Source organism: Rhopilema esculentum, chromosome 13, assembly GCF_057945365.1.
Source record: "Rhopilema esculentum isolate cy_ngs chromosome 13, ASM5794536v1, whole genome shotgun sequence".
Lineage (NCBI taxonomy): Eukaryota > Metazoa > Cnidaria > Scyphozoa > Rhizostomeae > Rhizostomatidae > Rhopilema > Rhopilema esculentum.
Window position 1 is genome coordinate 10702552 of NC_142827.1, and position 27859 is coordinate 10730410.

The 27859-nt window shown below is 35.9% G+C and overlaps 1 protein-coding gene across 1 annotated transcript; it reads left to right on the top strand.

Moving 5' to 3' along the window:
- Window positions 1-1939: 1939 nt before the first annotated feature.
- LOC135691851 (coiled-coil domain-containing protein 40) lies at window positions 1940-27396 on the top strand. Its single transcript, XM_065209836.2, has 19 exons — window positions 1940-2149; window positions 4197-4417; window positions 5580-5663; window positions 5925-6144; window positions 6538-6695; window positions 7320-7460; window positions 7662-7765; window positions 8763-9006; window positions 9533-9715; window positions 10065-10310; window positions 10489-10705; window positions 11221-11390; window positions 11984-12075; window positions 12442-12651; window positions 13718-13839; window positions 18358-18494; window positions 18861-22207; window positions 22813-22959; window positions 27182-27396. The coding sequence occupies exons 1-17, from the start codon at window positions 1981-1983 to the stop codon at window positions 19101-19103; spliced, it is 2961 nt and encodes a 986-aa protein (XP_065065908.2). The 5' UTR covers window positions 1940-1980; the 3' UTR covers window positions 19104-22207; window positions 22813-22959; window positions 27182-27396.
- Window positions 27397-27859: the final 463 nt, after the last annotated feature.

Consider the following 27859-nt stretch of genomic DNA (forward strand, 5'->3'; position numbering starts at 1 on the left):
GCGCCTATCAGTATAATTATCGATCTCTATAGATATCTAATACGGGGTCATTTCCACAGTACGTACAAATTTTTTTGAGTATTTTCAACCTCTCTTCCCCCTTGTACGAAGTCATACTTCTTTGGCCACCCCCTCCACCTTTGCATTCTTTTGCATTCTTTGAGTTGACTCCTCCCCCATTTACCAATTCGACAGCAAATTAGGCACATCAGTCTGCCAAATACACTGCAAAAACTTATCAATATAACGTAAAACACGAGGCAACACGGCGAAAAGGAAAGGTCTTGTAATGAAAAATAACAAAAATTGCGTAACTGTTTACATTAAGGTCCATAATAAACGACCATAATTGTTGTGATGAATTTGCACCTAATTTTTTTGCCCACATTGCGCAAACGATCTGCACAGCATCCCATCGTTTTAGCTTTAAACCGATGATAAAAACTTTTTTGAAAGAACGCTATCTAAAAACCATTTTGCGTACGTACATTAACTCCATCAGCTGCCTCTCCCCTGGTACGCAAAAGTAGGCTTTCTGATAAACCCTCCTCCCCTGTCCTGCGTACGTACTGTGTGAATGGCTCCTACTGAGGTTGTTTTGAATGATTCCGTTTTGAACTTGTTTAAAATAACTTCAGGAATGCCCAAGACAGGAATATATCAGATACATGTAGTTTATGAGACATTTTACTTAACTGTACATACCATTCGATAAGAAGATGATTCCTCAAGCACCTATCACATTGAATAGCAATTTTAAGGCCCTTTAAACTCATTGTAAGTTAAGAGACTCCCAAAACCCTCTAATTTTGAGACCCTTGAGCTATTTATTTGTTCATAAACCTTTATCACTTTATTGTAAACATATTATTTGTATGACATTCTGTTTGATAGGCGTTATTCATTGGGAAAACTGTGTTTGTTTACTAGTGTTCTTCCTTTAAACTGTTTTTAAAAAGCGTTCTAAAACAAGCACATGGGAAAGAGATATTACATTAGATGTGCAGACCAGGCCCGTGTCAGGTGTCGAGACTATGTTTACTTCAGATTTATTCGGCTTCTATGAAGAGAGCGGTATTCATTTTGAAAAAAAGAAATTGAAGCGAAGAGGAAGAAGAGGCATAGACAAGTATTTTTTTGAATTCGAGTTGTTTTGATAAAGGAAGACCAGAAGAACTTCTTTTGATATGATGATTAATGGCCACCTTTTAACATTTTTTTGTGCATATAAAGAAGGTAATGTACAGATTAGGTAATAAACAATGTTTTAAAGAGCCATCTTATTTTTGTTGCCATAGAAATCAAGATTTCAATACAGTCAATGTTTTAACATCGGACTTTTAATAAGATGGAAACGGAAAGTAAATTTTACACTCTTTTTTTGTAAGAACACGAGCCACAAAATTGGTCAAAATTTAAGAACAAATTAAGAAAAAGCTGCGGTTGAGCTACTGTAAAAATGTAATTTTGAACAAAGTTTCCTCGCATAATTGTGGAGTTTTTTGCCATCTAGGGGTGCTTTTTCGGTGAATTTTAAAAACTTGTCAGCAAATAAAGAATGTTTCACTTAATTTGTTTGCAAATGAGGCCTGAAAACCTCTACAGAGAGCGATAACTAGCAACTGTACTGCTTACACCCCTAATAATTTATAAACAAACTAAGAACAGCCAGACTGAAGTTCCAATTACTGGCTCTTATATAAAAGAAGATTGTATAACCGTTCGCAAGAACTCGTCGTTATTTTTCATTTTACTTTTTGAAACTAGTAGGAAAATACCGTGTTTTACTTTTTCAGCCTTTTTAAAAAATTAAATTTTCATTTTAACCTTTGCAAAGTAACAATTGCAAAGGAATGACTGGTTACGTTTTTTGACAACCTCTCTCCCAGACCATAAAATCTTGTACGCTCTTTTCCCTGTGATGGATGTTTGGAACCTTGACAACAACAATGCATTGTCAACTGAAGAATTGAGAAGAAAATGGCTGAACGAAAGCAGTCTGCAGAAAAGCGCTCCCGTCCTTCTTCAAAGGGATCCAAAAGGTCTGTCACAGACGCGGTCTCAAAACTAACAATAAAAGCTCTCAAAGAATTTAAGCTTGAAGATGAAGTTGACCCAGAGCTTGCAGATGCACCAGAGAGAAACGCAGGTTAGGCCTATTCGATTTAAATTGTTCCCAGATTAATTTTTTATGAAAGAATAATGTCAAACCAACCGACTTTTGCAATTGAAGCACGAATAAGATATCACAAATTGTAAAGCTTGGCTACAACTGCCATATAGAATCAAATTTGTCCAAAGAAAAGTATAATTTTGTGATGATATGGCCTGCTCAAATTTGGAAAAGGTATATGATGTCACGAAAGGAAAGGTCAACTCAATCACACAATTTGATATTAAGAACACAGTCTACTGCGTTCCCTGAAAATTCTACTCATGCAGTTAATTAAGCCTCTTTACTAATTTTTTCAAATAAGTCATATCTATGTTGCGAAAAAGAGAGCAACCTATCAAGTTTAGGAGCATATGAATTATGGGAAAATTCTTGAATTTGAGTTAGTGTTGTATCGACTGTAGAGTATGGCAAGTGTACACTCGAGATATTTTTTCTAAAATTTCTGGTAAAGGGTGTGGCATGGGTGTGTTCTATTACTTAATGCAAATGAAGAATTAAGTTTCTTAAAGATGGATATAACATTACATTGATTTGTTAACAAAAAATCTATCAATCTTGTATACATTTTCTTATCTTGGTTCTTGCTTCTTAAATTTGAATTGATCGCAGACATTCTCGTGGCATGTAATTTGAGACAGACTATAGTAGTTTATTTTAACTATGTGTCTATGGCCCCGGGGTAGTCATAGTCTTTTGCTCCTCGGGGTATCGTCCGAGTAGTATTGTAAAGTAAATTTGTAAGTAGCGTAGCTTGCATTTATGTATTGTAACTTTTTAATGGATATATAAAAAAAATCTTGGTTCATTTTGGCTTCTTAATTACATTAAGTACAAACATTTTTAGGGATGAAATTTTGGACCAATAAATTTTTGGACAAATGTTGAACAGTCTTTTAGATGTTTGAAGGAATATCACATCAGGTTGTTCATTCACACATATTTTCAAAGATTTCCATCGAAATCTCAAGAAAAATTGAAGAATCTTTGGTTGAGTACTGAAAATGTGACAATGTTAAGAAACTAGCTCAAATTCTTAGTTTCCTACAAAAAATATTTGTATTTAAACCAACCACCTTAAGTGAAGCCTCCTTTCAAGGTCAAAGTTTCTAAAATGCAAAGAGAATGAAAGAAATCTTTCATATTTTGTCCCCTGTTTAAGGGTATATGTGCTGATATTTCCTATAAGTTTAAATCTTCTAAAGGGTTATCTTGCCAAGTTCAATGCCTGGAGAAACTTTCTGATGGGGCTAAAGCCACAGACTGTAACATAGTATGTAAAACTCAACAACAGTATTTTGTCCATCTTGGGGGCTCAACTCACCCAAGCCCCTCTGTGGCTGCTGGCCAGCTTCTGACTGATGTTATGATCAGGCACATCTTGGAAGTATAGTCAGATGGAACAGAGAAATGAGAAAAAGAAAGTGATGTTGACTTCTTGATAGATGATGAGGACCATAATGCTTTTTATCTGTGCAGGTGTTCCTATTAGCTTGGAAGAGTAACTTCTACTAAAAAATTTTGCAAACCATGTTTTAAAATGTAGCCTTTTTTCAGTAAATATAAACTCTGCATGCATGGCTCATACAAAAACTTTCAATGTGACAAACTTTTGAATAATTATAAGTTTCATTCAAATAAATTTTCTGATAAAGATTGGTCCAAAGGTTTGTCATGATTAAAATCTGTGTTCCTAATGAAATATTATTTGGCTCTTGCATTATTTTGCACACTAATTTTACACACAATCCAAGGACACATTGATACCAACATGCACACTTGCACTCTTGAAATTTTGCTTTTTGCTTGAGATCTTGTTGGAAACTGCTGTGCTCTGCAGTCAATCATGCTCCTATTGGCATTGTCTCTGTAATCTTGTTCTTGTAAAATGTACCTTTTTAGACTGTGTATAAGAGAATTGCTAAAAGAGCATCTAAGATTATAATGCAAATGATTGTTGTTGACAGTCCATGAAATTATTAAAAAAATATTTTAAAAAGAGGCTTTTTGCATGTCTTTTTAGATCAAAACAGAGGAGGCTCGAGGCAACATGGTTCTATTTCTCAAGGTGACTTTCACGAGTTCACATCTCTTCCTGAAACTCAAGAAATTGATGAACAAGCAGATGAAGATTATCTTGGTGAAGAGGTCCAAGATAGTGGCATGGATGCAGGAATAGATAGCGGTTCTGATGATGATGATGACATTGATGATGACGACATGATTGTTCTGGACCCTGAACATGTGAGTTTATCCTTGCATACTTACTTCCTGATATGTACATCTTTGTTAAAAGGAAAATTTGGAAATTTTTTAACAAACGCTTTTAAAAGAGCTAATTGGAGTTGACAAAAGTCATCCATAAAAATTCAAAAAGGTTAGCCTATCAATTTCATCTAATTGAGAATATAGCTATTTGTTGATTGGATGTTGATTCTCTCATCTCGCGATTTCCTGGGAACAAATCCCCTCTTATGATGTCAAAGGCAATCATTGCACCAGGCATGCTACCATTAAACAGTCTGCAAAGCCTTTCTATTGTATCTGTTTCACATGCATCATTTACATGCATGTTATTTTATAGAATAATTGCTAGGCTAGTAAAAAATTCAAACACTGTTGTGCACTGAGGTGCCAAGGACTGTTTATTGCACATTAGGATGCCACCTTCATAGAATCAATGTGAGTAGGAATAGGCCATGAAAACATTTCTTTGGGTTACTATCAGATCTAACAGTATGGTGGATCACCAAACTAAATTCTGTCAATTCAAAGTGATATTTTACTTTTGAGTGTTGTAGTTTTGAAATAGATTTTTTATGTCAGCCAGAAAGCATTTCATTTAATAGATTTACTGTAATTAGGCCATGTAAATTTTCTCTTCTGAATGAATTTTTAAAACTATGGCTGATTTACTAAGCATTGTCTTTTAAAAACTTGTATCCTAAGAAGTAACATCCATTTATATCCTCTTATTTGACGCACTAAAAGCCGGCTGGTAATAGTAGAACTGTCTGCCGCATCTCAAATAGGAATGTATGATAAGTGCATTAGCCTAGCAAATTCTCTCTTCAAGCATTGACATAAATTCAAATGCTTAGTTACTTTATGATATGAGCTAATTATTTCTTAGAAAAAAGTCCATACTTAGAAGAAACCAACCAGGCAGTATTTCAAGTCCTAGAATTTTATCTTGCACACCCAAAGCCCCTTGAAAATGTTACTTAAAATCTTTCAATGAAATGATTTCTGTAATTGCTTTTGTTGAGGTACTTCCTCTGTATATAAATATATATGAGTCCTTTGAATTTGTGGGTCATTTTGTAGCACTCTCTTTCTTGCTATTAGCATTGATAACTTAATGGAATTCTTTATGCACCAAATTGTAATTGGTTTTTCATTTCAGCCACTTATGAAAAGGTTCCAAGCTGCTTATAAAGCCCATTTACTGAAACAGTTGGAAAAAGTTACACTAGAGCTGAGGGAACTGGTATGAATAAAATAATTCATCTTTTTTGCTTGTTTTTTTGTCTGCAGCATTGCTCAACAGAAATTCACTGTTGTTGGTGATCATTTATGCAAGGAATTGAATACAAAAGGAAAGATTATACGCATTATGGTGAATGCTAAGATAAGACCATAGGATAAAAATAATTCAGTGACAGAGCTCTGTACTTCTTGGATATTGTTGGGGTCGATGCTGCCATAGCACCCACTTTTCAGTGTCTGATGTGTTGTCTCTTTTACTCAGAGTGAAGATCATGGACGAAAGAAGAAGGAAAGAGAGGATCTTGGTGTTGACTTGTATGGAGTGCAACAGGAGCTTGCAAAGCAACAAATGGTATTAGAAAAAGATCATGACAAACTTAATGAGATTGAGCAGTTGAGGAAAAAGACAGAAATGCTTCAAACAGAAGTGAAGTCAAAATATAACCAAATACACCAAGATTGTTCTCAGCAGCAGAAAAAAAGTAATTTGTTTTCTTCCTTTTTTGAATAGCCTTGCTCTAGGCTCCTTTTTTCAAGATACCAATAGTTTAGTTATAAGACTGGTAGAATGTTGCAGATCTCACTAACAGAAATGCTTGGCTATGATTATTTAAGAGTTAAGTAATAGTTACCTCAGACATTTTTGTTGAAATTGTAAAGTTGTGGTCTATGAAAATAAAAAGTGAAGAGTTTCTTGTTGCAATATCATTGGTTTCACAAAGTATACAATTGCTAACAATGTTCCTTGAATGTTCTTAGAGCTGCAATTTCAATTTTTAATCATGAAAGCACAATTATCATGCTTGTTATCAGCTCTTGCAATCTTTAAATAATTTTGAGTTCAATTTTAATATTAATCTATAAATTTTTCACAGCATCAGAGCTTCAACTAGAAGTGGAAAATCTGGCATTGAAACTGCGATACTTGGAGGATGCAAAGAAAGATGTTCGTTCTGATATTGCAGTAATGAAGCGAGCAACAGAAAAAGCTGGAGTTGAAATAAAAAAGGTGGAAGAAGAGAAAAAGAAGCAGGTAAAGTTTTTCCTTTTTTTCTGAAATGGGTTATCTAGAAAATAATGTTCCCAACTTTGGGATTCAGTTTCTTTTGACTTTTATTTTTCATAAAGATTGAAAAGATTAATTGTTTGGTGCCTTTGTCACATAACAAGTTTTAATTCTGAAGGAAACACTTACTAGTGTTGATTTCTTAATTGCTTGTTCATAATACTGATAATACTCATTACTAATTGGATATTTAATCACTGAAAAATGTATGCTCAAATATATCACTCAGATATCCTCTGTTTGAATTTCTAAAGATATCCTTTTTCCTGGAATTGAAATACACAATCATTTTCCCCCACTAGTTCACTTATTGAAATTTATAAGATGGTTTTGCAACATTTTACAGTAGCTCAACCTCAGCTTGCTCTTAATTTGTTCTTAACTTTTGACCGTTGTGGAGGCTAGTGTTCTTATATAGCTGTTCTTATGAAAGAGAGTGTATATGATACATGATACATGGCTTAAGATATAGGGAATTGAATAGGGATAGATAGAATGTAAATGTAGATTTGTGAATTGATTTTACACCTAAAATAACTTTAGTTATACTGCTGTTTTCTGGGAGTATTGACGTTATTTGCATCGTTGCAGGACTTGCTTGTCAATGTCTTAACACAAGCCGTTGACCATCTACGCGAGGATATTCAGCTTTATGAAGCACAGATGACCGCACAGAGGGAGGAAACAAAAGCTGCGTTACAAACTCTTACGGAGGCGACTACTGAGCTCGAGGTGCTGATAATCTCTTTTTGGATATCAGATTTGATTTTTATGAGATGATCGAAAGTCCACAATATGTTTTGCTCATAAATCTTAATTCTCGATTTATCTCCTTTATTTGAAGTTATTTTCAATAACATACTCTTTTTGTTTGTTTTTAGTGAGCCTCGCTTTCTAGCTTACTTCCAGTAACCAAAGTTTTATCTTATGCAGGCAATCCATTTGGAGAAAAAACAGTTACTACAACAGTGGAACAGTAGCCTTATCGGAATGCGGAGGAGAGACGAAGCTTATGCTGCTATGCAGGAGGCTGTCAGGTATGCAGTTACAGCTCTTTTGGTACCATCCTCTTTAAGGAGAATCCACGATTGGTTTCCCGTGATGCATTTAGAATGATCTTAAATATATAAACAAAATCGTCTTGTTGATCTGAACGTACTTTTAAAAGATTTTGTGTATGAATTTTTGTTTAAACATGTGCAACCTTTCTTTGAGAATGGAAAATAGTTTTCCACCTTCACACTCCTCAGTCTTTTGAATTGACGTTTGAATTTGAATCCTTCTGTCCCGTAAACAACATCAACAGACGCAAAGGTCTCGCCATTCGATTTGCGCACCCATCTTCAACAACAAAGACATAAGGATCAGCGCAAAATTAAAAGCATTTAACCTTTACGTTACATCCATATTCTTATACAACTCAGAACTCTGGACATTAACGAAATCTCTTGAAAATAAAATTGACAGTTTTCATAAAAGACTATTACGAACATCCATCTTTAACATAATTTATCCAAAAATAATGAAATATGACGAAGTCTACCAACAAACCAATGAAACTCCATGGAGCAAGATAATCGAAAAACGTCAACTTAGCTGGTAAGGACATGCACTTCGTTTACCAGAGCAAACCCCTGCAAAGCTAGCCTAAGCATACGCGGATGAAGAATTTAAAAGACCAAGAGGCCGCCTAACTTGGCTCTGAAAAATGAAATCAAACCTACGGGACATTTATAAAATCAATTGGAAAGAAGCTTGTGAACTAGCAAAAGAGAGACTTGCCTGACAGAAGCATTTCAATTATAAATCATGTGTTACACAAAGTAAATTTATTTACGAAAAAGATATAATAATAATGATAATGTCCTGAGGATATTTCTGACCTCCATTTCTTAGAGCTTAGTGGCCTCTGTATCCTTCCTGCTTTTACTGGCTAAGAAGGACTTTGTGAATCCTAGTTTAAATATTTTATAATTGTTTTTGTCTGTTGCTATCCCTAACAATATCAAGTTTTTTTATTTTCATTTAAACCAGTTTACAGAATCAGAGGATCATGGCCATTGAGACTGAAATGGAAGGGTACAAGCGGCAAATTAAGAAGGCACAGGAGCAAAACGAGCAGCTGACGTACATGCAGAACAGAATAGAGGGAGACATTGTTATGCTGAAGAAACAGATCGCAATTTGCCAAAACAAGCACGAGGCGTTGAAGATACAGTACAGCACATATAGTAGGACACTACACGAGACGGAGCAACAGCTGAACAGGGCTACGACCGTATGTGGTTTATGTCAGCCTCTTCACATTGTGTAGTGAAAGTAGCGAAAAGTCATATCTATATATCATTAGTCTTGTACCAAAGCGTAAGATAGAATCTGAAATGCAGTTTAGAAGTGACTTCGACCGCGACTTTAATCTGATTTGTTTAGTGTTTGTGTCATTAATTTAGATTGTTTTATTATGAGCTGTGTTGAAAATATCACTTTGTTGATAAAGCAAGAAACGTTCAGCAAAAAAAATCTTTTTTTAAAAAAAAATAATTAGGGCCCCTTGTAAATCAATTTTGTTAAAGGCAAACTCTAAAAATTAAATAAGAAAAATATATATGAAACCGCTGTTCCAAAACGTCCTATATTTTACGGGGGGAGCACTAGAAATAATTTGGTAGCTGTAGATTAATTAGACATATAATCGATATATGTTAGCAATAGATGCGTTTCTTAAGCGAACTTGCTTGTATTTATAGGGTTGTTGTATTCTCAGGTGTATTAGAAATATTTATTAAGTTGGAGGTTCTTTACAGGAAGCGACTTTGAAAGAAAACGAAGCAAGTGTTCTCCGGAAGCAAATTGAACGAGAATTCTTGGAAAAAGTGAAGCTCGAGGACATGATCATGGAGAAGATGCGAGAACAGCTAACGGCAGATAAAGCGTCCCAGTATACAAAGAAAGTGACCGACAAAGTGCGTCGAAGAGCTACAGAGCTGGTAAGTTTGTGTTAAGGTTTTCCTGGTTGCTTGCCAACCTTTAGAAAGAAGCTTCTTATACCTATGCTTTGATAGATGCATCATGGGAAACCTCCTTCGCAGCGACCTGTCTAAAAATTGTGTTAAAGGTACCAAGAGCTGATTCAAATTATCGAAGACTTGCTTTTCGTATAGTTTTCATAAGGTCTACGGATGAAATCGTGTCCATACAGGAATGGTGAAGGAGAAGAAATTTAATTTGTTTATCATATGCTTGTTTTACAGCATTAGGATATGTCTGAGGCAATGTTTGCTTGAAAAAATAGAACTGTTGTTCAGCTATAACATAGGGATCTTCTATTTTGTTTAGGAAAGAGCAATGGCAGACGTTGAGAATGAGATATCGACGGATATTTTGGAAGTATCTAATGCTACTTCAAGAGTCCGAAGGCTGCAAGACACACTGTCGGGTATCAACAATGAGATTCACCAGAAAAATGACACAATATCTCGTATTGAAAACGAGATTGTAAAAAGAAATGCCGTGATTGAAAAGAAACAAGGCACTATTGATCAATATAACAAGAAGATTGACCAGATTCTCTCAAAAGAAGGGGTAAGCATGTAGCCATTTTTAATTATATATTTTCATACATAATAATTAAACAAAGCTCCAACACTGGCTATTGCCATTATTGCTATCGTATATTACAATCGTATATTACTATGATTATTAAAATATCATATTAGCTGGGTTGGTTTAATAAGAGAATACATGCTCTTCATTTATGAAGGACGAAGAATACACAGGGCCACTTGAATTCCAAATAAAGACACTGCAGAAGCAGATTGACGCAAAGGTGACCGAGTGCCTGTCACTGCAGCAGTTCTGGCTCAGGCAACAGAATGAATTGGTTCGCATGATTAAGGATGCAACCAATGAGAACAATGAAATCGATTCACTGAAAAAACAGTCTACGATCTTGTTACAAAAGAAATTGAGAATTGAAGGTAAATCTCATTTTCATTTCCTCCATTTTGTATGTATTTTGCTCATGACTAATGCGAATTAAAGTTGCTATTATGGTAACATTGTTTTCTTCAAATTCCTGTCATTGCTTTTCAAGTCTTAATAGTTGTGCTTGGAACTAGGCACATTTTTGGTATCAGAGAGTCTCAATTTGCATTCTGGTTCATGCTTGTTAAGAAGTTACATGCAATTTAGAAGTATTTCTTGTTGTGCCTAATGTTTACATCAGTCTAGATAATAATGATTCCATTCCTGCAAAATGTGTCGCCATACATTCTGATTTTCCAACAGAGTAGTGTAATATAGTCTTCTGATTATGAATTCTACTGTTAACTTGTATTTTGTCATCGCTGGCCTATGAAGTATGATTGCACTTACCTTTCATAAGTAACTGATCGAAAAGGCAGATTTTATATCTACCAAAGCTGTAAGGCAAAGGATTCACGCCATTTGATAAGTATATGCATTGTTTCAAACTGAGTGATTTTCTGTTTAGGTGAGATTGGGTCGCAGCAAACATCGATGAACGATATCGAACGAAGCATTCGATCAATGCAAAATGATATGACTAAACTCAATATTCTGATTCACAAGAATAAGGGAAAACAGCAAAATCTTTACCAAGACAACGTGCTGAAAGAAGGCGAATTTGTAGAAAAGCTAAAGGTTTGTTCCAATAATTTTGATACCAACACAGTGAAGTTTCCAGAATCCCAGATCTACCAAATCCAACAAGCTAGAAACCTTCGGCGAGGTTTTTAGTTGATTTTTATCAGTTTCTTGTTCGTGTTACATGTAAAATATTTTACTCACAAGATACCAAACCTTTAAAAAGTACTGATTCACAATCCCATATAGGGAATGATATTGCATAATGATTGTATTGATATGATTGTATTGCATAATTCTCGGTAATCCTTTGGTGATAAATTTCCAATAGAGTGGTTCATACATAATGCTGGAAATATGAACTATGACATATTCTTATATTGATAAAATTCGATAACCATTCCGGTTTTGTAAGGTGCTAAAACCTAGAATTATGTAAGGCGGCCCAGCTTTCTATTAAACAATTTTAGCCATTTATTAACGTTGTATATACTTTTATTTGAGACAGTCAGGTTTTTATTTTTCTAGTAGAGGGGGGTGGTGGTTTATAAAAACTGTAACTGCTATAGTCTATTCTTTTAGGAAGGGAAAAATGCAAAAGTACCCGTCAACGTTATTCTTTTTACTGATTTCTGACTTTTTGTTCTTAGGAAGCGGAGTTGAATTCTATCCAAACACAAAATGACATAGATGGTTTGAGAGAAGAGAAAAAACGACTCCTTAATGCTCTTGTCGAGGCTGAGTAAGTTTGATAGCTTCACAATATGAACCATATATAACTCACTTAATATGAAACGCACATAACCTTCTAAAAGGAGTGTGTCATTTCAATATACGCTTTGTGATTTTTTCTGTAGGAACGAAGAGCAGCCTTTACCGTGTTCCAATGGCTAAGGGCCTTGTCTTCAGTCATTCGAAGCAGTTGACGTTCTCTTTTTCGAGCTACTGAATAGCGTAGTTAACTAGGCTACTGAATAGCATCTCAGGGGAGAACTTAACTCCTTGAAACTGACAGTTGGTGGTAAATGGCGCTATTCAGGTGATTTTGTTATGCCCCTTTTTTGCACTGCAACAACGGTTTGTTATCACCTTCAACTTTTAATTGCAGGCGACAAATAATGTTGTGGGAAAAAAAGACACAACTTGCAAGAGAAGCGCGACATGCAGTCGATTCAGATATTGGGCATGGGGAAATTCACGCAATGAAGGCTGAGATTCATCGTATGGAAGTGAGGCTGGCTCAGCTGATGAGGCAGCAAGAAAAGATGATTCAGGATATGGAGAAGTCCGTGTTCAAGCGAGAATGCATAATCGTAAAGTGAGTGGATTTATTGCTTTTTTTGAAGTTAAAACACAGTTATTGCTTTGATTCCTACCTCGTTTTTTCGTTCTTCTCGGCATGATCAATTTGCGTTTGATGAGCACAGCTAAGATAAGAGTTCATTTTTTGCGTTTTCAAAATTTTTCACTGTGAAATTTGGCCGTTATAGACATCACTTGGAGCGAATTGCATATTCAGGCCACTGATCTCTGAAAAATCAACTCTCTCTTTTAATAGGCCTTGTTTGGCAGCTGAATATTTCTGACTTACCATCTGAGATTTTTTTGTATTGTCAAAACGACTGGGGAGGGATCCCAATTAAGTTTTGATTCCTTTTTATCTGATTGCAAAGGCAAATCTATCGCAAACTCTCCAACTGTTATATTCAAAGCCTTCAATTCTAGTACATTTTATGCGGTCATGACTATAGGGCTTATATTTTAAATTTAGCCAAATTGGTCATATGAATTATGTTCTGGTTGTGCTCGCTAAAATTATTTCGAACAGAAGAAAGGTTTATCATTTCATTTTTTAAATCTTGGTAACTTGGTACCTTTATTGAGTTTAAAAACGACAATTAAAAACACATATACACGATCATTATTCATTAGAAATTCTTTTTTATTTGCTAGATATAATTTGTCGTATAACACATGGGATCTCATAAAATCAATGGCTCAAAATACCAGTGACCGAAAACATTTATAGCCTTGAAGCTATTTCATGAATTCATCAACAAAACGTTCTTAAGACTTTTTACAAAATTGAGTTGTTTTGCCGTACAGCAGATGAGCAGTTTAGCATTATTTGGACCAATTTGATATCTTGCGAATTTTGTGAAGTTTTCTTCACACAGTTAGGACAAAATTTTCAATTATCATCTGGACAAACGATACAAATAAGCCATATTAAAAGCAAATCCAGGAAGGAAGTTTTCTTGTTAAAAATTTCGTCTTGCTTGTCTCATATTTCTAATTTAAAGGTAAATTGTTAAAAAGGTATCGGACTGATGGTACATGCTCTCGCATTCGTCAGGGTAGTTGATCAAATTTAAATATTTCAGAGGCGATGCTCAAGCCAAGACGGGAAAAGTCAAGGACACAAAGGGAAATTTTAAAAAGAAGCTTGTCGAACTTCGCAAGAAGATAAAACAAACAACGCAAGATGCAAGTTCTTGTGACGATGGTAGGTCTTTTAAAGCTTACATCAAACCACCTGATGCATTATTGGTTCTATCAAGAAAGCTAAGGCTAATTCATTCAAGAAATGTTTGAAAAAACACCTTGAAGGTTTATTTTGCAATGAAATGGATTTGATTAAACAGCTTAAATTGAAAAATGTTTAACAGTATTACGGTGTTTATATTTATAGGAAGGTCTTATCTAGGACTTGAGAACAAAGCTGAGTGATAAAAAAAGCAAAAAGTTCAAAGATAATACCAACATGGCGTACAAAATGTAAAGGGGAACGTTAAACAATAAGTTGAATTTTTTTATGGGCTATTTTGATGGCTTTTGTGTAACAAATAACCACTGCATTGGTTAAAAACTGTCATCTCTGGAGTTAGCATATCCTTTCCCATCCCTACATGCTATCCCTGCCATTCTTGCGCCTCTCTAACTCCACTTTTCTTCCCTGCTGTCTATCAGTCCTTTCCCAGCTCGCCCCTTGTCTCTACCTATCCTTAACTTCTCAGTATCTGCTATTACTCTGTCCCAGTCTAGGCTTTCCCACCTCTGCCTATTCTGGCCATTTTCCATAACCTTCTTTAGGTAGTTTGGTGATTTTGAACTCTGTGGTTTGATTTTGTAATGCCCATTATTTTCCATATGCATTTTGTGGACCCGAACCAGAGCTCAAATTTGTCGAAATTAACTTTCATTCCCAAATATTTATCTGTCTAAGATTAATAAAATTGAAGACTTGACCTATTGTACAATTTGCCAATTTTGTTTCTGTTTCAAATATGAGAATTTTTTTTGATTCCATTTTGTAGTCATGTTTTGATATGTAATAAAATAAAATCTGATTGGGCGCCCCAAATCCCACAAGAGAATGTCAGAGTCAAGATTAATTATGTATGAAGAATGAGTACGTATAGGAGTGGTGGGGGACCCTGTAAGTAACTAACCAACGAAGTGACACCGTAACAGAATGCTACACGAACAGAGCCCATTTTCCTCTAAGTAGTTTCCTGCTTTCTATCCCGCATGATGTTGACTCAACGTCATCAGCAAGCCAATTCTGCAAATTTTTGTTTTGACCGTGCGAAAAGGGAAGTTGGCACATCTTCACCAGGACGGGTTGATGCATCGGGTTGACCCTTTGGCTGCAGCCGAACGACACGTTTTGGGTTCTGATACAAGGGGTTATGCTGTTGCAGTTTAGGAGTGCCAAGCGAGGAATTTCCACTTTCCTCTAATTAGAGTCCTGCTTGCTTTTGCGTGCAGCTACGAAATGATTTTGACTTAACTCAACGTCAGTAGCAAGACAAATGGTTTGTTGAACTCTATATCGCTCACGTTTGCACAATACTATCATCGACCAGCTGATTGGGGCCCTTGCATACTTCCATAGCATATACTTAATAAGTGTTTCTGACCCTATTGTGATATTAGGCAACTTCAGTGCGAATTCGAAAGAAGAATAATCTGCGTGAAATAGACTTATATCGTATATGATCGACTTCGAGTGCTATACGGTATACACAGTTAATCAGTGAAAATAAAGCTGACTGCGATGCACTGATTGATTGTAATGAAATGATTGATTGATTTAAGTGATTGATTGATTGATTGATTGAAGTGGTATGATTGATTGACTGATTGGTTGATCATCCGAATGTGCCTCATATTGTATCGTCTTATGGTAGCTTAAGAATCTTACTACACTGATCACAAGCCACGTTTTCTAACTATGAAACTTCGAATGAAACAACGAACTCTTCAACTTTTCGACATCTCTGCATAATCATGAGCTATTGTGAATGGATGTAAATGGCTGTGAATCAGCATTAATCAGCATGAAGCAGTGTTGATGAGTCAGTGTTGGTGATCGACAATCGTCATGAATCATAAATCTGTGAAAGTCGTCGTAAATCAGCTGAAATGATCACGAATCTCTGTAAATCATCGTCATGAATGATATGTATAAATGGAAACAAATCAGCCCCAGAGATCTTGATTCACCGTCAATGACAATTCTGGCAACTGGCAATAACCAAAAAATCACAATTATTGCGTCAGACTTATTACAAGTGAGAACTTTTCTATCCTCGCACTCGTTTTTCAGTGCTAGCAACACTTTATTTCATAACTATTCTTTATTATATGTTTTTTCCATCAATAAGTTAAAACTGGTAATTTCTAACTAATGCTTCCAATGGTCGCTTTGAACCCCGCCAAACGTTTTGTTGCTATTACAAAGCTATCAATTTTTATTACCTCTTTTTGCATGTTACCTAGACTCCCATGGAAGGATAATTTGTAAAATCTCATGGTTACTTGCTGCCTTAGGTTTTCATCTTCTGCATATCTGAATATTTTTCAAAGTACGCCTTCGACTTCGGTGCATAAACATTCACCTCCCTGTCACTAAGGGTGTGCATTGAAAGCCAAATTTCAGGAATGCTGTTTTCTATCATATTTCCTTAATTTCATTTTTGCTTATATTGGCTCTGACACTTCTGAGACCCCATATCCTATTATTTTCTCTTTATAAACATTACAAAGAAAGCCCAATCCTTCTTGCAGCCGTCTTATTACTGAGCTCATGTTACGTACCAGATATTTTCTTCGTACACCGGGCCCCTTTTTTTCAGGTAATCAGTAACCTTACTTAGCATTTGTGAAAAGAAGGTTCCCGCAAAGCTGCAGTTAATTATTAGTGGTCCTGAATTTGGAAGTTCCACCAAATATTTTCATTGGTCTGGAGAATGTTTTATCATATTCATGGAATACAATCAAATGACACTAGGTTTGTCAGTAAAACTGACGCTTCAGTTTGAATGTAAGCATTCTTTTCAAGCTCATTGTTAAACACAGTAAAGGTCTTAGATCAGTGCTGTGTAAAGTCAGTGGTGTAATGGAGCAGTGTGGGGACCTTATTGAAAGTAGTGTTTTGGGGCCCTTATACTTAACTGAATTTGAGTCAGGTTTTAGAGCCTAAGTACTCACTCTATGAGGTATTCCTGTAGAACCCAAAAGGAACAACATACAGCAAAATATGAAAAGAAATTCTACTGCTTGAGATATTTTCTTTGATCTTCATCTAAGCTTTTCCCGGATTTCCATGCAGTATAAACAGATGCGGCTTGAACGTGCATTTGAGAACCTATCTAGATCGATTAATATTTTCAAACTGCTTAATTGAGGAAATCAATTAGATTTATCAAATTGCCTCATTGAGGAAATAATATTTATTATATTCTCATAAATCTAATGCAAACATTTTATAACGATATGGATGTTCATTCGAAGGAACCCTAATTGACATGCTATATCTTGCATTTTTATTTTATTGTTGCTCACAAACCATATCCAGTCTTTCGCCCATCTTGATGATGCTGTGAATGCTATTAAGAAACATATGCTTTCACCGAAAAACCAATTTTTCGAGAAACTACTTGGGGACGCCTTCGCGGCCCATATGCTTTGAGACCCTTAGTTTTGTTAAAGGTGCACACCGTACGTTACGCCACTGTATACAGTTCGCAAAAAGTATGTCCTCCATTGGCATAAGCTCCATTGGTAGCTCCATTATGATTCCGTTTTTTAAGGGGTTCATTTTCATCATGAACTCTATCGAAGTAGTATTTTTGACCTCAGAAAATGAGCCAGGTTTTTTAAGATATAGTTACCACGCATTGAAAACCTTTAAAAGATCTTGGTAGGCGTATTTTGTACTTTAATCAATTATTGAGGAGATGCCCTCATGCATTTCACGTATTGCTGCGATTGACCATTGGTACCACCTCATGGACGCTTTTCTGCCACTGCAAATACAGGATTATCTTGAGTTTTCCTGATTTGCACTGCACTGGTTGTTTTGATTATTGCCTATCGGCTGTTAGATTTTGTAATGTTCTAAATCAACATCGGATTAATTATCTTTAAGCTTAACAAACGATCAATCGATTATATCTACAAACTAATCTACAAATACGCTTTAGCCACAATGTGTCCCGTCCTGCCTTGCCTTATGTCAACGAGGCTCTCTTTGAGCGTAGATTACCAGTTTTCATGTTGGCACATGCAGGCAAAGATAGAAATAGAAGCGATTATATCTTTCTGAATGTATTTGTGACAGCAATGCACGTGAAAAATGTTTTGTTGAAGAAGCTTTTTTTGTTATAAAGTGCTGTTACCTTTTTATGAAGATGCGGCAGACTTCAAAAGATCAGTCAAAGGAAATGATAGATCTGATTAAAAATGTTTCTTAAAAGCTAAACATTACCTCCCTTTAAATAGTACAATAAAAGCCCTCCATTTTTCCTTGTATTTTTGCATCCAATTCTCTAAATCTGTTATATTAATTTAATTGTTTGATAATTTGTAATATTTTAATATTATATAGTGTAATACTGTTTAATATCATATGATATTATATTGTAGCTATCTAAATTTTATCATTAGCAGTGCCATGTAGTTTTTCAAAAACTGGTTTGAATGTTTTATAATTTGGTGGCTTTCTTGTCGTTTCTAGACATTCGTCAGCTGAGAGAGCATCAACATTTGCTGAGTCAGCAACTTGAGGAGAAACAGATAACAGAGAAGACTTTGTCATCAGCCATTGACGAGCAAGACGCTGAAGTTGAGAATTTGTCCGAGACACGGCACAGGGTAAGCGAGACTCGAGTTGCCGTTTAAGTCATTCAAATGTGTTGTGTCGTAGTAGATAGAAAACGCATTGCATTTCTTTTTATGTATCTACAAAAAGTGGGCTTCACTACCTACAAAATGTCATGATTGGACAACAGGACATTTCCAGTTTGAGCAACATAGCACGTGCTGATGAGGCGTAGAACAAACGAGGGCTAGGTTCTAGCTATGTCATGTTGCAACCTTTGAAATGTAGAGCAGATAGACCCTGGTGCAACTGATATTGTGAATGTTTTGCTGAACAGTGCTAAGATGTTAATGACCCTGAAAAAAGGTGTCTTGTCTAGGAATGAATTTGTTTTTATACATTATTTGTTTCTTTTTTAGAATCTTGCAGACATAGTTTCCAAACAACAACGGGCAAAGTATTACATGTCGCTCAAAGACAAGAAATACTCGCTGCTTTGCAAAACTGAGGATAAATTAGAAGCAGAAATGCAAAAACAACGCGATCGATTTCAGTCGTTGCTTACAATCGTTGATCGCCTCAATGTTGAATATCCAAGCCTGCAAACGGGTCTGCGGAGGATCACCTTGTCTCTTGGTTACAGGGGTGTCGCAGCGGAGTAATTTTGCACAGCACATGAATTAGGGAGCACTGTTTGTTATCTGGTACTGCAGGAAAACTTATTGTAATGTACATATACACAAATCATTTCACATCATATTTTAGATGGCAAAAATGTTTGTGAATTTATTCAGTCCTTGGTCTCTCACTGTGTGTGAATTCGGGTCTACGTTCATTACATAGCATTTGGGCAAAAAAGGCTCTTGTGACCACCGTACAAGAACGATCTTGTCCATGATTTCCTCGATAGCTTCTTTTGAAAATTGCCTATTTCTTGTAAAAGGTTCGGTCTTATTTGATAAGCACAAGCATTAACTATGAAGATTCTCCAAAGGTTTTCAAAAGTGCTTTTTATGTGTATAAATTTAGCTTTATTGTCTAATTATCTCTTGAAAATGTAGATACTATAGTACTTGAGTGAAAATGACCTGACGTAAACTCTCAGTATGATTTTGTAATAACTGGAGATATCCTAATCGGTAAGAAAATCAACCATTTTAATTAAAATATTGGCAATTATAAAAAAGATCACAGATGTGACCCTTTTCATTTTAATGATATCACGTGCTTCGAAAAAAGCAAAGAAGTAGAAACACAATCACATCCAATGCTCCGTCGGTGGTATATTGCTGATGTTTGGTTCTGTTTTACAGTGTTCATCCATAAAATCGTTTAAATATTCAGGTTATTAATAATTTAGATTGTTTAATATTTGCATAATCTCTACAAGGCTCAGACTTATTACCTGGATCCTAAAAAGCCAATGTTTTAATTCTATCTTTAATTCCAATTTAGACAGTCTTACTAAGTTTTAGTTTTTGTCAAAGTGCAACAAGCAAGCCTATACAACCAATTTAGATTGCCACACCCCCCTTCGGATAAATGACCACACTAATGTAAATCACACATTTTGGATTGTCAATCTTCAGAGTTTCTGAAAAGAGTAGTTACCATTCGTTGGCTACAAAGATTCAAATAATATTTTGGAAATGTAACGGTCAATGGTATCCTATGAAATGCGTCTCTCTATCTTTGCATTCATCCAGACTGTTTACTAGATATTATGTGATGTAGCGTACATACGTACATACAGAGTGTTCTAAAGAAATTTTAACATAATAATGGTGCGCAATTGGAATCAAAATAGAAATATCTAGCAAGCCAGATTGATCCATGTGGATTCTTCCTTTTCCAAACCTCTGTAGAATGCATTTCTATATTTTGCTTGTGTTAATAGCATGAAAATATTGAGTTTTACATGCTAATCCCAACGTTTAAAATAAATGTTGTTTCAGCAGTACCATGTTCAGCATATCTCATAATCTGTGGTATTGTCAATGGTCTACCTATGCATGCAAAGAGCAACTTGCTTAGTCCTTCTTGCAACAAAATATCCATTTTCTACCTTCAGTGATTTTTGATCGGCTAAATGCCACGAAAGTAGTTTATTTTCTTCTTTCTAGTGGTTTTATGGTTTGTGGATTGTTGAACATCAATCGTTAATAATAGGTAAATAGTTTAGGCGAGGAGGAAATGTTCGAAGAATATAACAAGGTAGGTGAATCTGTTAGAAGAAGAATTCAATCTACAAAGGCAGGTTACAAATGCATGCCAATTGAGCGACTTGAGTGTTCAGTCTGGCTTCTAGGAAACAATGTTTCTAACAATGGCAATCTTAGAACCGTCTCTGCAGCCAAATGAAGTAAACAAGTCGTATTATTAATTTCAAGGAGAAGGTATTGGGAATTTCGATTGTAGTTTTTACATGAATTTGCATGTGACAACTAGACTTCAGCAAAACAAAGTTCCCCTGTCAATTTTCTGAATCTCAACGTGTTTAGAATTATAATCCTTTGAAAAAGATTTTCCATTGCAGCTGGCTTCCAACTTAAATTCGAGCTTAGCCAATCCAGATGTTTTTGTGCCTGGTAAGATACTGCAGGCCTTAAAACTCTAAGGTCACCTAAGTCTCGTAAATTTGTGCTGCAAATATTTCTTCTACAAAGCATTTAAATGACATTGGCCAACATTTCAGGTAGAGTGTCGGTTTTTTGCTTCCTTTACTGTGAATTTGTTTGAAAGTCACAAGAAAGTAGAAAATGTTGCGTTTGGGGTAATGGGGGATTGCGAGTAATCTTAAACTTCTTTGTTTACTGGTTCAAAGTTACTGGTTTTGAAGTTTATTTGACGTCAAGTCTTTCGCATTGGCTAAGAAAGCCGAGCAAATTACCACTGTTCCTAGAGAAATGGTAATTATCCACAAATCTTTAAATGTGTTGCAACATGGACTTGACATCAACAAGTAGCAGTTTCATTGCAAGAATAAACCTTTTCTTGTCCACCAGAAAGTAAGTAGAAATATGGAGTACAGTCGACAATTTTGACATGTCTTCTGATTCGTTTTGCGATGTTCAGCACGAGTGACTCCAGTAGGAGCTAAATCGCATTTACAGTGTTTCAAAGACACATTACACAGTAGACTATGCATTTTGCCAAAGTAAATTCGTTTATAGACTGATCATTATTTGGATAAACATTATAACTAAACTTTGTAATCTTTTTAAAGGTTAAGATAATTTACGGTGTGATTTTCAATAATATGCTCTGGTTTAGACAGCATAAACATGGGTCATGTTGCCAATTTTGAATGTAGATCCCTGCTTACTGTATCAAATTTGTCATTCAAATGTAGTGGCGTCACAGGCTTTATTTTCTCTTCACTTTAGTTCAAGAAAACCATGTATTCATGATTCTCAGATTAAATTGCTAATGAAAATAAATCCTTGTCAACTAATTTTTATTCCGAACTATTTCTGTAAAAATGCTTAAATTGGAGTTTTGCTAACACGCCATTGTTGTTTTGTTTGATTGTAAAATCAAAGTCGCTTGAATCAAATTGTTAATTCCAAGAATCCCCTTCATAGCCAGAGGTGATCGCCCTTCACAAGGATTCTGCTCTATCTAGCCATCCCAAAAGCACTGGATGTAGTCAAAGGCACTCACGGAATACAGAGCTGGCGACGCTGCAGGATCGTGGAACATGATGAGTTGGAAGGCGTTTTGAACAGTCCTTGTTAGAAATAAAAGTACGATTGTACCCAATCAGGTAGGCTAAAAGAGAAACGTTCACGGTCCCTTTTCAAGTGATGATTGCTGTCATTAGGTCTGACATGAAAAGGCATAGAAACTATTGGTGGGCTAATTTTACATAGGACTTTCTTTCCAAATCCCAAAAGATGTTTCAACGCATTAACAAGATCCTGAACGCGTTAAACAGCACCTTGTTTCATTATTTGAACCTGTATTTGCAATTAGACAAAGCAATCATTTTACACTACATCAAACAGACGGAAGCAGAATTATGGTAGTAATTGAACCATGGGGATTATAAGGTGACGAATAAAACTAATATTGAAATAGGCATCTAGTTATTTTGCTTGGTTGCGCGAACGCGTTGTTACGCGGTTCTCAAATACTCACTGTCACACCAATGGTTCGCCGGGCACTGTTAGGGCACAAGACAGGGTGGACCTATTGAGGACAAGGTAAAAGAGACATTTTCCTTTGAAACATTGACAGTCACTGGTAGATGGCTGCCTATAAATGTATGTTTTGTGTGCATATATGTTTATCATTATAAGGGACATCATTTGAGAATTCGTTTGCCTTTACCATATTTTGTCAATAAAAACCAGCTTCGTGTTGTTTCAGAGCAAATGTCATTGACAAATGACAAATGTGTGTACATATTCCTCGTGTCCTTGTGGTAACTTCAAAGATCTGCGAGAATAACAGCGAAATGCGAAAAGACAATGTAATTTGGATGCAAAAGTAAGGATCATTGATGGTTGGGAGAAGGTGAGTTTCATGGTTCCTTATCAAGCAAACCTCAGTATTTAGCACTTGCTGTAGTTAACATGTTCGGAATACCCGCAACCAATCAAAATAGCCTTGAATTAAAGGACATCTTGTTTAGTTTTGGCCAGTTTTGTACTGGAAGAACAAGCCTGCAAACTGGATTATCCTCTCGCCTGGAAGAACCTTAATGCCCAATTGTTATCAATAAATTATGATTCGCTTGACATTAGCACCTGTATCGTCTAGCAATGTAATGCCATACAAAGGGTTTATCGCATCAAATAAAACGGATTTCAAAGGATTTATCGCCGTCACTTCACATACTGTAGCAACATTTTTGTCATTAAAAACGTCCTGTGGTATCTAAGGCTTTCCAAGATTGTGGTTGTGCATTGTACATACTTTTGTACATATTATATATACGAAATGTCATGAAAACTACATGATGTACATGGTTCTATGTTTAAGAATTAAATCAGTGTAAAATTCCTTAAAACAGATGTACCGAAAGTAACCTGTTCTCTAGACAGAGAGTAAGATATGGTTTGCGTTGAGCAATCATTAAGACTTTAGTGATCTGTGATCCGAAGAGAAGAATCTTTCTGTACTTATAAAATTTCAAAATTTTTCTGAAAATTTAATCATTGTTATCAGAGGATAAATAAATCTTAGCACAACAATAATTGATTTTAGAGAAAAAATTCTATAAAAGTTTTATTGATAAGTTTTCTCTCGCTAAATATTGGTTTCCTATGCGTGTTGTCACCTAAAATAATCGAATAAAAAGACCAGTCGTTATCAAGTTTGCACACAAAAACGATAAAAAGAAGTATTACCCTACAGTTCAAGTTGTGCGCCGTCGCTTATTGGGCGCCTTATTGTGCACCCCTCCTTCTTCCGGTATTATGCGTCGGAGATCCAAAAATCCAAGAATAAGAACCTGGCAGCAAGAGCATCTCGTATCTGTCCAAATCCTGGAATGCCATTTCAGCCAGACGATCGAGAGAAACTGAGAGTTATTGCTTCAGAACGGGATTTCAACAAGTGACTCTGCTACCAACACTTTACCCGGTCCACCTGTTGATTTTCATATTTTAGTGATAATAGCTCGTTGCTGAACTTACTAATCTAAGAAAAGACAGATAAAATATGAAAGAAAATCAACCACAATTGTAGATATCATCGGATCTGAAGTATAATTTTCTAAGATTGAATCCTCCATCTAAATTTCTCAACCCCCGACGACAGATTTTCAACCATGTTGAAATTTGTGCCATGCCATATAATCATATATAACGAAGCTTTTTATGCTCAGCTTTGAAGATTTTACGATTTTCGGATTTCGGCTGTTGATCTTTCGGGGAGCTCAGCCTTTATAAGGAATTCCATCCACTTGCGTTAGCTGCTTACATTAAATCTGGTGAAATTTGATGCAACAAAAACTCAAGGCAGCAATGAATGACCCAACGGACTGTGCTTTTAACCACAGCTGTCACCGAAAGGAAACAATGTACTAACACAAAGAATTGAAACTTGGGCGAACAAGATGGGCTTATGCCCCTCTCCCAATATTAAACATGCTAAAAATGCTGAATTTCCCAGAATTGCCGTAAGTCTACAAATCTCAAATAGTTTGGGCATATTTTTCTATATACAGTCTCCTGTGACGACGACCGTTTTTGCGAGGTTTCTACAAAGCAAAGGGTAGAGACTAAAAAAGTGTTCTAAAACAAACTTTGAAACTTGTTAAAAAATCTTAATGACACCGGTGTGAAAATTGAAAATCCATCGCAAGGGAAAGCTGCTAAATTTTTCGTAAGTTATTTTTTTTTATCAGAAGCATTCAAGCCAAAAACAGACTACAGCAAGCCCCCTCAGATAAGAAACATCTTTCAAGAAATCTTATACCGCTTAAATATCTTCTGAAAGACCCTAATTTGTAAAAGATTTGAGGCTCAGGAGTAGCATAAAGTTTCCTTTATGTTGGCCAATATGTCTTATTCTTAACAAGGAATTTATAAATACACTTACTTTCAGATAATATAATAAAGTTAATTTTTGGGTGGCAGAAAAACTATTAAGTAAGCTACAAGTATATAGCAGTACTCATTCTCAAATGACATTAAATATATGCAATTTATATGGTAAATCATACAGTGATGTATCTATTCTTAGCAAAACATGGTTCCCGGCCATGGGAAATTTTAGAAACTGTTAAGAAACTTTTAGCCTAAAAATCTCATGATATAAGAAACTTCTTAGGCCAGTTAGAAAGAAAGTTTCTTATTTGCTAGGACTAACTGTACTAGGACCCAACTCTATCGCTGATAGACCATGTGCCAAATCAGAGGGTGGAGTCAAACATGTCATTTATTGTCATAGAGAAAAGTTTTGTATCCAGTTCTTTTTCATTAAAGTCTGTTAAAAGTTCAAAAAAGCCGTTTTCATTTTTCTCAGTTCCCTAGGCAACGCGTCTTGTCAAAAATGTGATGTGATGTAAAACGTTAAAAACAATTCCTGCCATTGCAAAAAATCACCTTGTAAATGCAAGTATTTTTTGTCAAATTACATTGAATTAGAATTTGAGAGCATATTCTCGAGCCAAATTTGCACTCGATGTTGTTCGAGAAAAAATTTGTGTAGGCTCAATTACCCAGGGTACCAGATTCTCCATTATCAAGTCTCAGAAGCATAGTTTGAAACTAGTCACAGAAAATATTTTTGAGCGAGGATTGGAAATATAAAACATTGATTGAACTGGATCCTTCCCCTCCTCTGCATCCATTCATTCCTTGCCACCGCAGCCTTTTACAATACTTTATCCCTGGATTCACGAGACTCGGATACTCAGGGTAAGGCCTATTTTGTTGTAAGGCTCAATAAAAAATTGATTCTTTATCTATACCAGGGGTTCTTAATTGCTTTATGTACCGGGCCAGAAAAACATGTGGATTTTCTTTGGGGGCCACTGAGTTTTCGACTGTTCCATAGCTTGTGTCAAAAAAAGTGCACAAAATGAAGTTCGGATCTCATACTTACCAGGCTAATTTAGAGATAAGATAGGCGGGCCTATTATTTCTTGTTAGATTCTATATTCATATATCTATGTGGTGCGCTTATTTTTACAAAATAAGTTTTGGAATGGTAGATGAGAGGAGAGAAAAAGGGAGGGGGATAATAACATTTAGGAACATTTTGCTGCCTTGATGTTAGAGGGATTGGCTCAATGTGAAATACCCGACAGATTTACACGCTCAAGGCCAGGGATAATTTTCTGGGCAAGGGGGACTAAAAGCTTCAAACTGTAACAAAGTATATAAAGCCGAAAAATTGATTTACACGAAAGTTTGCAGCATGCGTTTTTTTGCCAAGTTGAACCAGAAGACGGTTGTGCTACTTTTAGGTTACGACGTTAATATTCGTTAGGTCGACTTAATGCACTTGAAGTCGGATCCAGGGACGGCAAAACGTGTTTTTTAAAGTGGGACCAAAATTGAATGATTGTGTTTGTATTAAAAAAGGCCGCCACCATGGTTGGCGGCAAGAAAAATTTTAGATTATAACAATCTAGGGATGGCCAGAAACTGCATCTAAAATAGAATTTGAGGGGGGAAAAGCTAACAGTTCCATAGTTTTATCTATTTTAATGTTGACGTGAAAAAGGGTCTTCCAAACTTTAAGATTTATCTTAGAATAACAGCGAATAATCAACTTTTTTACAAATGAATGAACCCAAAATAAGATGGAGAGAGAAAATAAATAAAACATAGTTTGGCAATAAAGCATTAGCCAGTGCCTCATACGCTGCCTCATACACATAGGCTAATAAGCATGAACTTCGTGAACTAAAGATTAAGTCTGGCCTTGGGCCTGGCATCTCAGAAAGTGGAGGAAGGGGTGAGGTCATGGTGAGTTTATCAACGACCTATTGAATTCAATGAAAGCAGTAAAACATTTTGCTAAAAAGCGTTTAAATGATTTAAGAAAGTAATTCCTATTTTCGGACCTCCCTTTCGGACCAATTACTAGTCAACTGGACGCACATTATCATTTACTGCAGAGAAATAGAAAATATCAGAGCCCGCGGGCCGGAGTTTAAGAATGGCTGAACTGTACACTCAAGTTACTGAAAAGTTTGAAATCAGGAAAGAGTTACTATGTTTTATTGAAAACGTCATTCAAGTAATCTTGCAATAACGCAAAATAATTCGTTATTTTTCAGGGGATCAGGATTCTATTGTTCAATTAATCAGTGTTGAAAGACGCAAATCATCAGCATGAACACAGCGAATATGCGAAATTTTCAACGTAAGCGATTTGTCAGCACCCCAAATGATTTCGGGAGTGGTGGTGGCCTACATCACGCCAAACAGTTTTCTCCGGCTGTTGCGGTGGATAGCACGTTCACAACTTCATCTCCAACATTTTCGAGAAGGGGCAGTGAAGCTGTTGAAAGTAGCTTCGGGAACGGCAAAGAGTCGACGCTAGCTGCATTGACAGTCGTATCGAAAGCAAATCAGCGGCGAAGGAGAAGAATGTCTGCAACAGCCGAACAACTTCAGGTCGAGAAAGCAATGATGACTTCGAAGGAGCATAAGAAATATTTTCACAAAGTAGGTCTTATAAAAACTATCAGTTTGAAATTCATTTTTCAGGTTGGGGAGGGGATGGGGTGTGGGGCAAAGCCTAAAAACAGGCAAATTTGCCAGTTTGAGTTTGCCGACAGAAAGGTGTTTTAACCGTCAATTTAGCAAAGTCTAGAAGGGGTGCATTCGTCCCTCATACCCCCGCAATTTCCGCCACTGGAAACTATGCTAATTGAAGTAGTCATTCAAAGAGCATAAAAATTGTGGTCTCCTATAAACAGTTTTTATAAGAACATCGAGTATCATTTTGCAAA

Excerpts from the sequence above, each read along its gene's own strand:
- LOC135691851 (XM_065209836.2), top strand. The coding sequence starts at position 1,981 with ATGGCTGAACGAAAGCAGTCTGCAGAAAAGCGCTCCCGTCCTTCTTCA. Across the intron at positions 7,766-8,762 it reads GCTATGCAGGAGGCTGTCAG|TTTACAGAATCAGAGGATCA; the intron begins GTATGCAGTTAC and ends CATTTAAACCAG. Across the intron at positions 13,840-18,357 it reads TGCAAGTTCTTGTGACGATG|ACATTCGTCAGCTGAGAGAG; the intron begins GTAGGTCTTTTA and ends TGTCGTTTCTAG.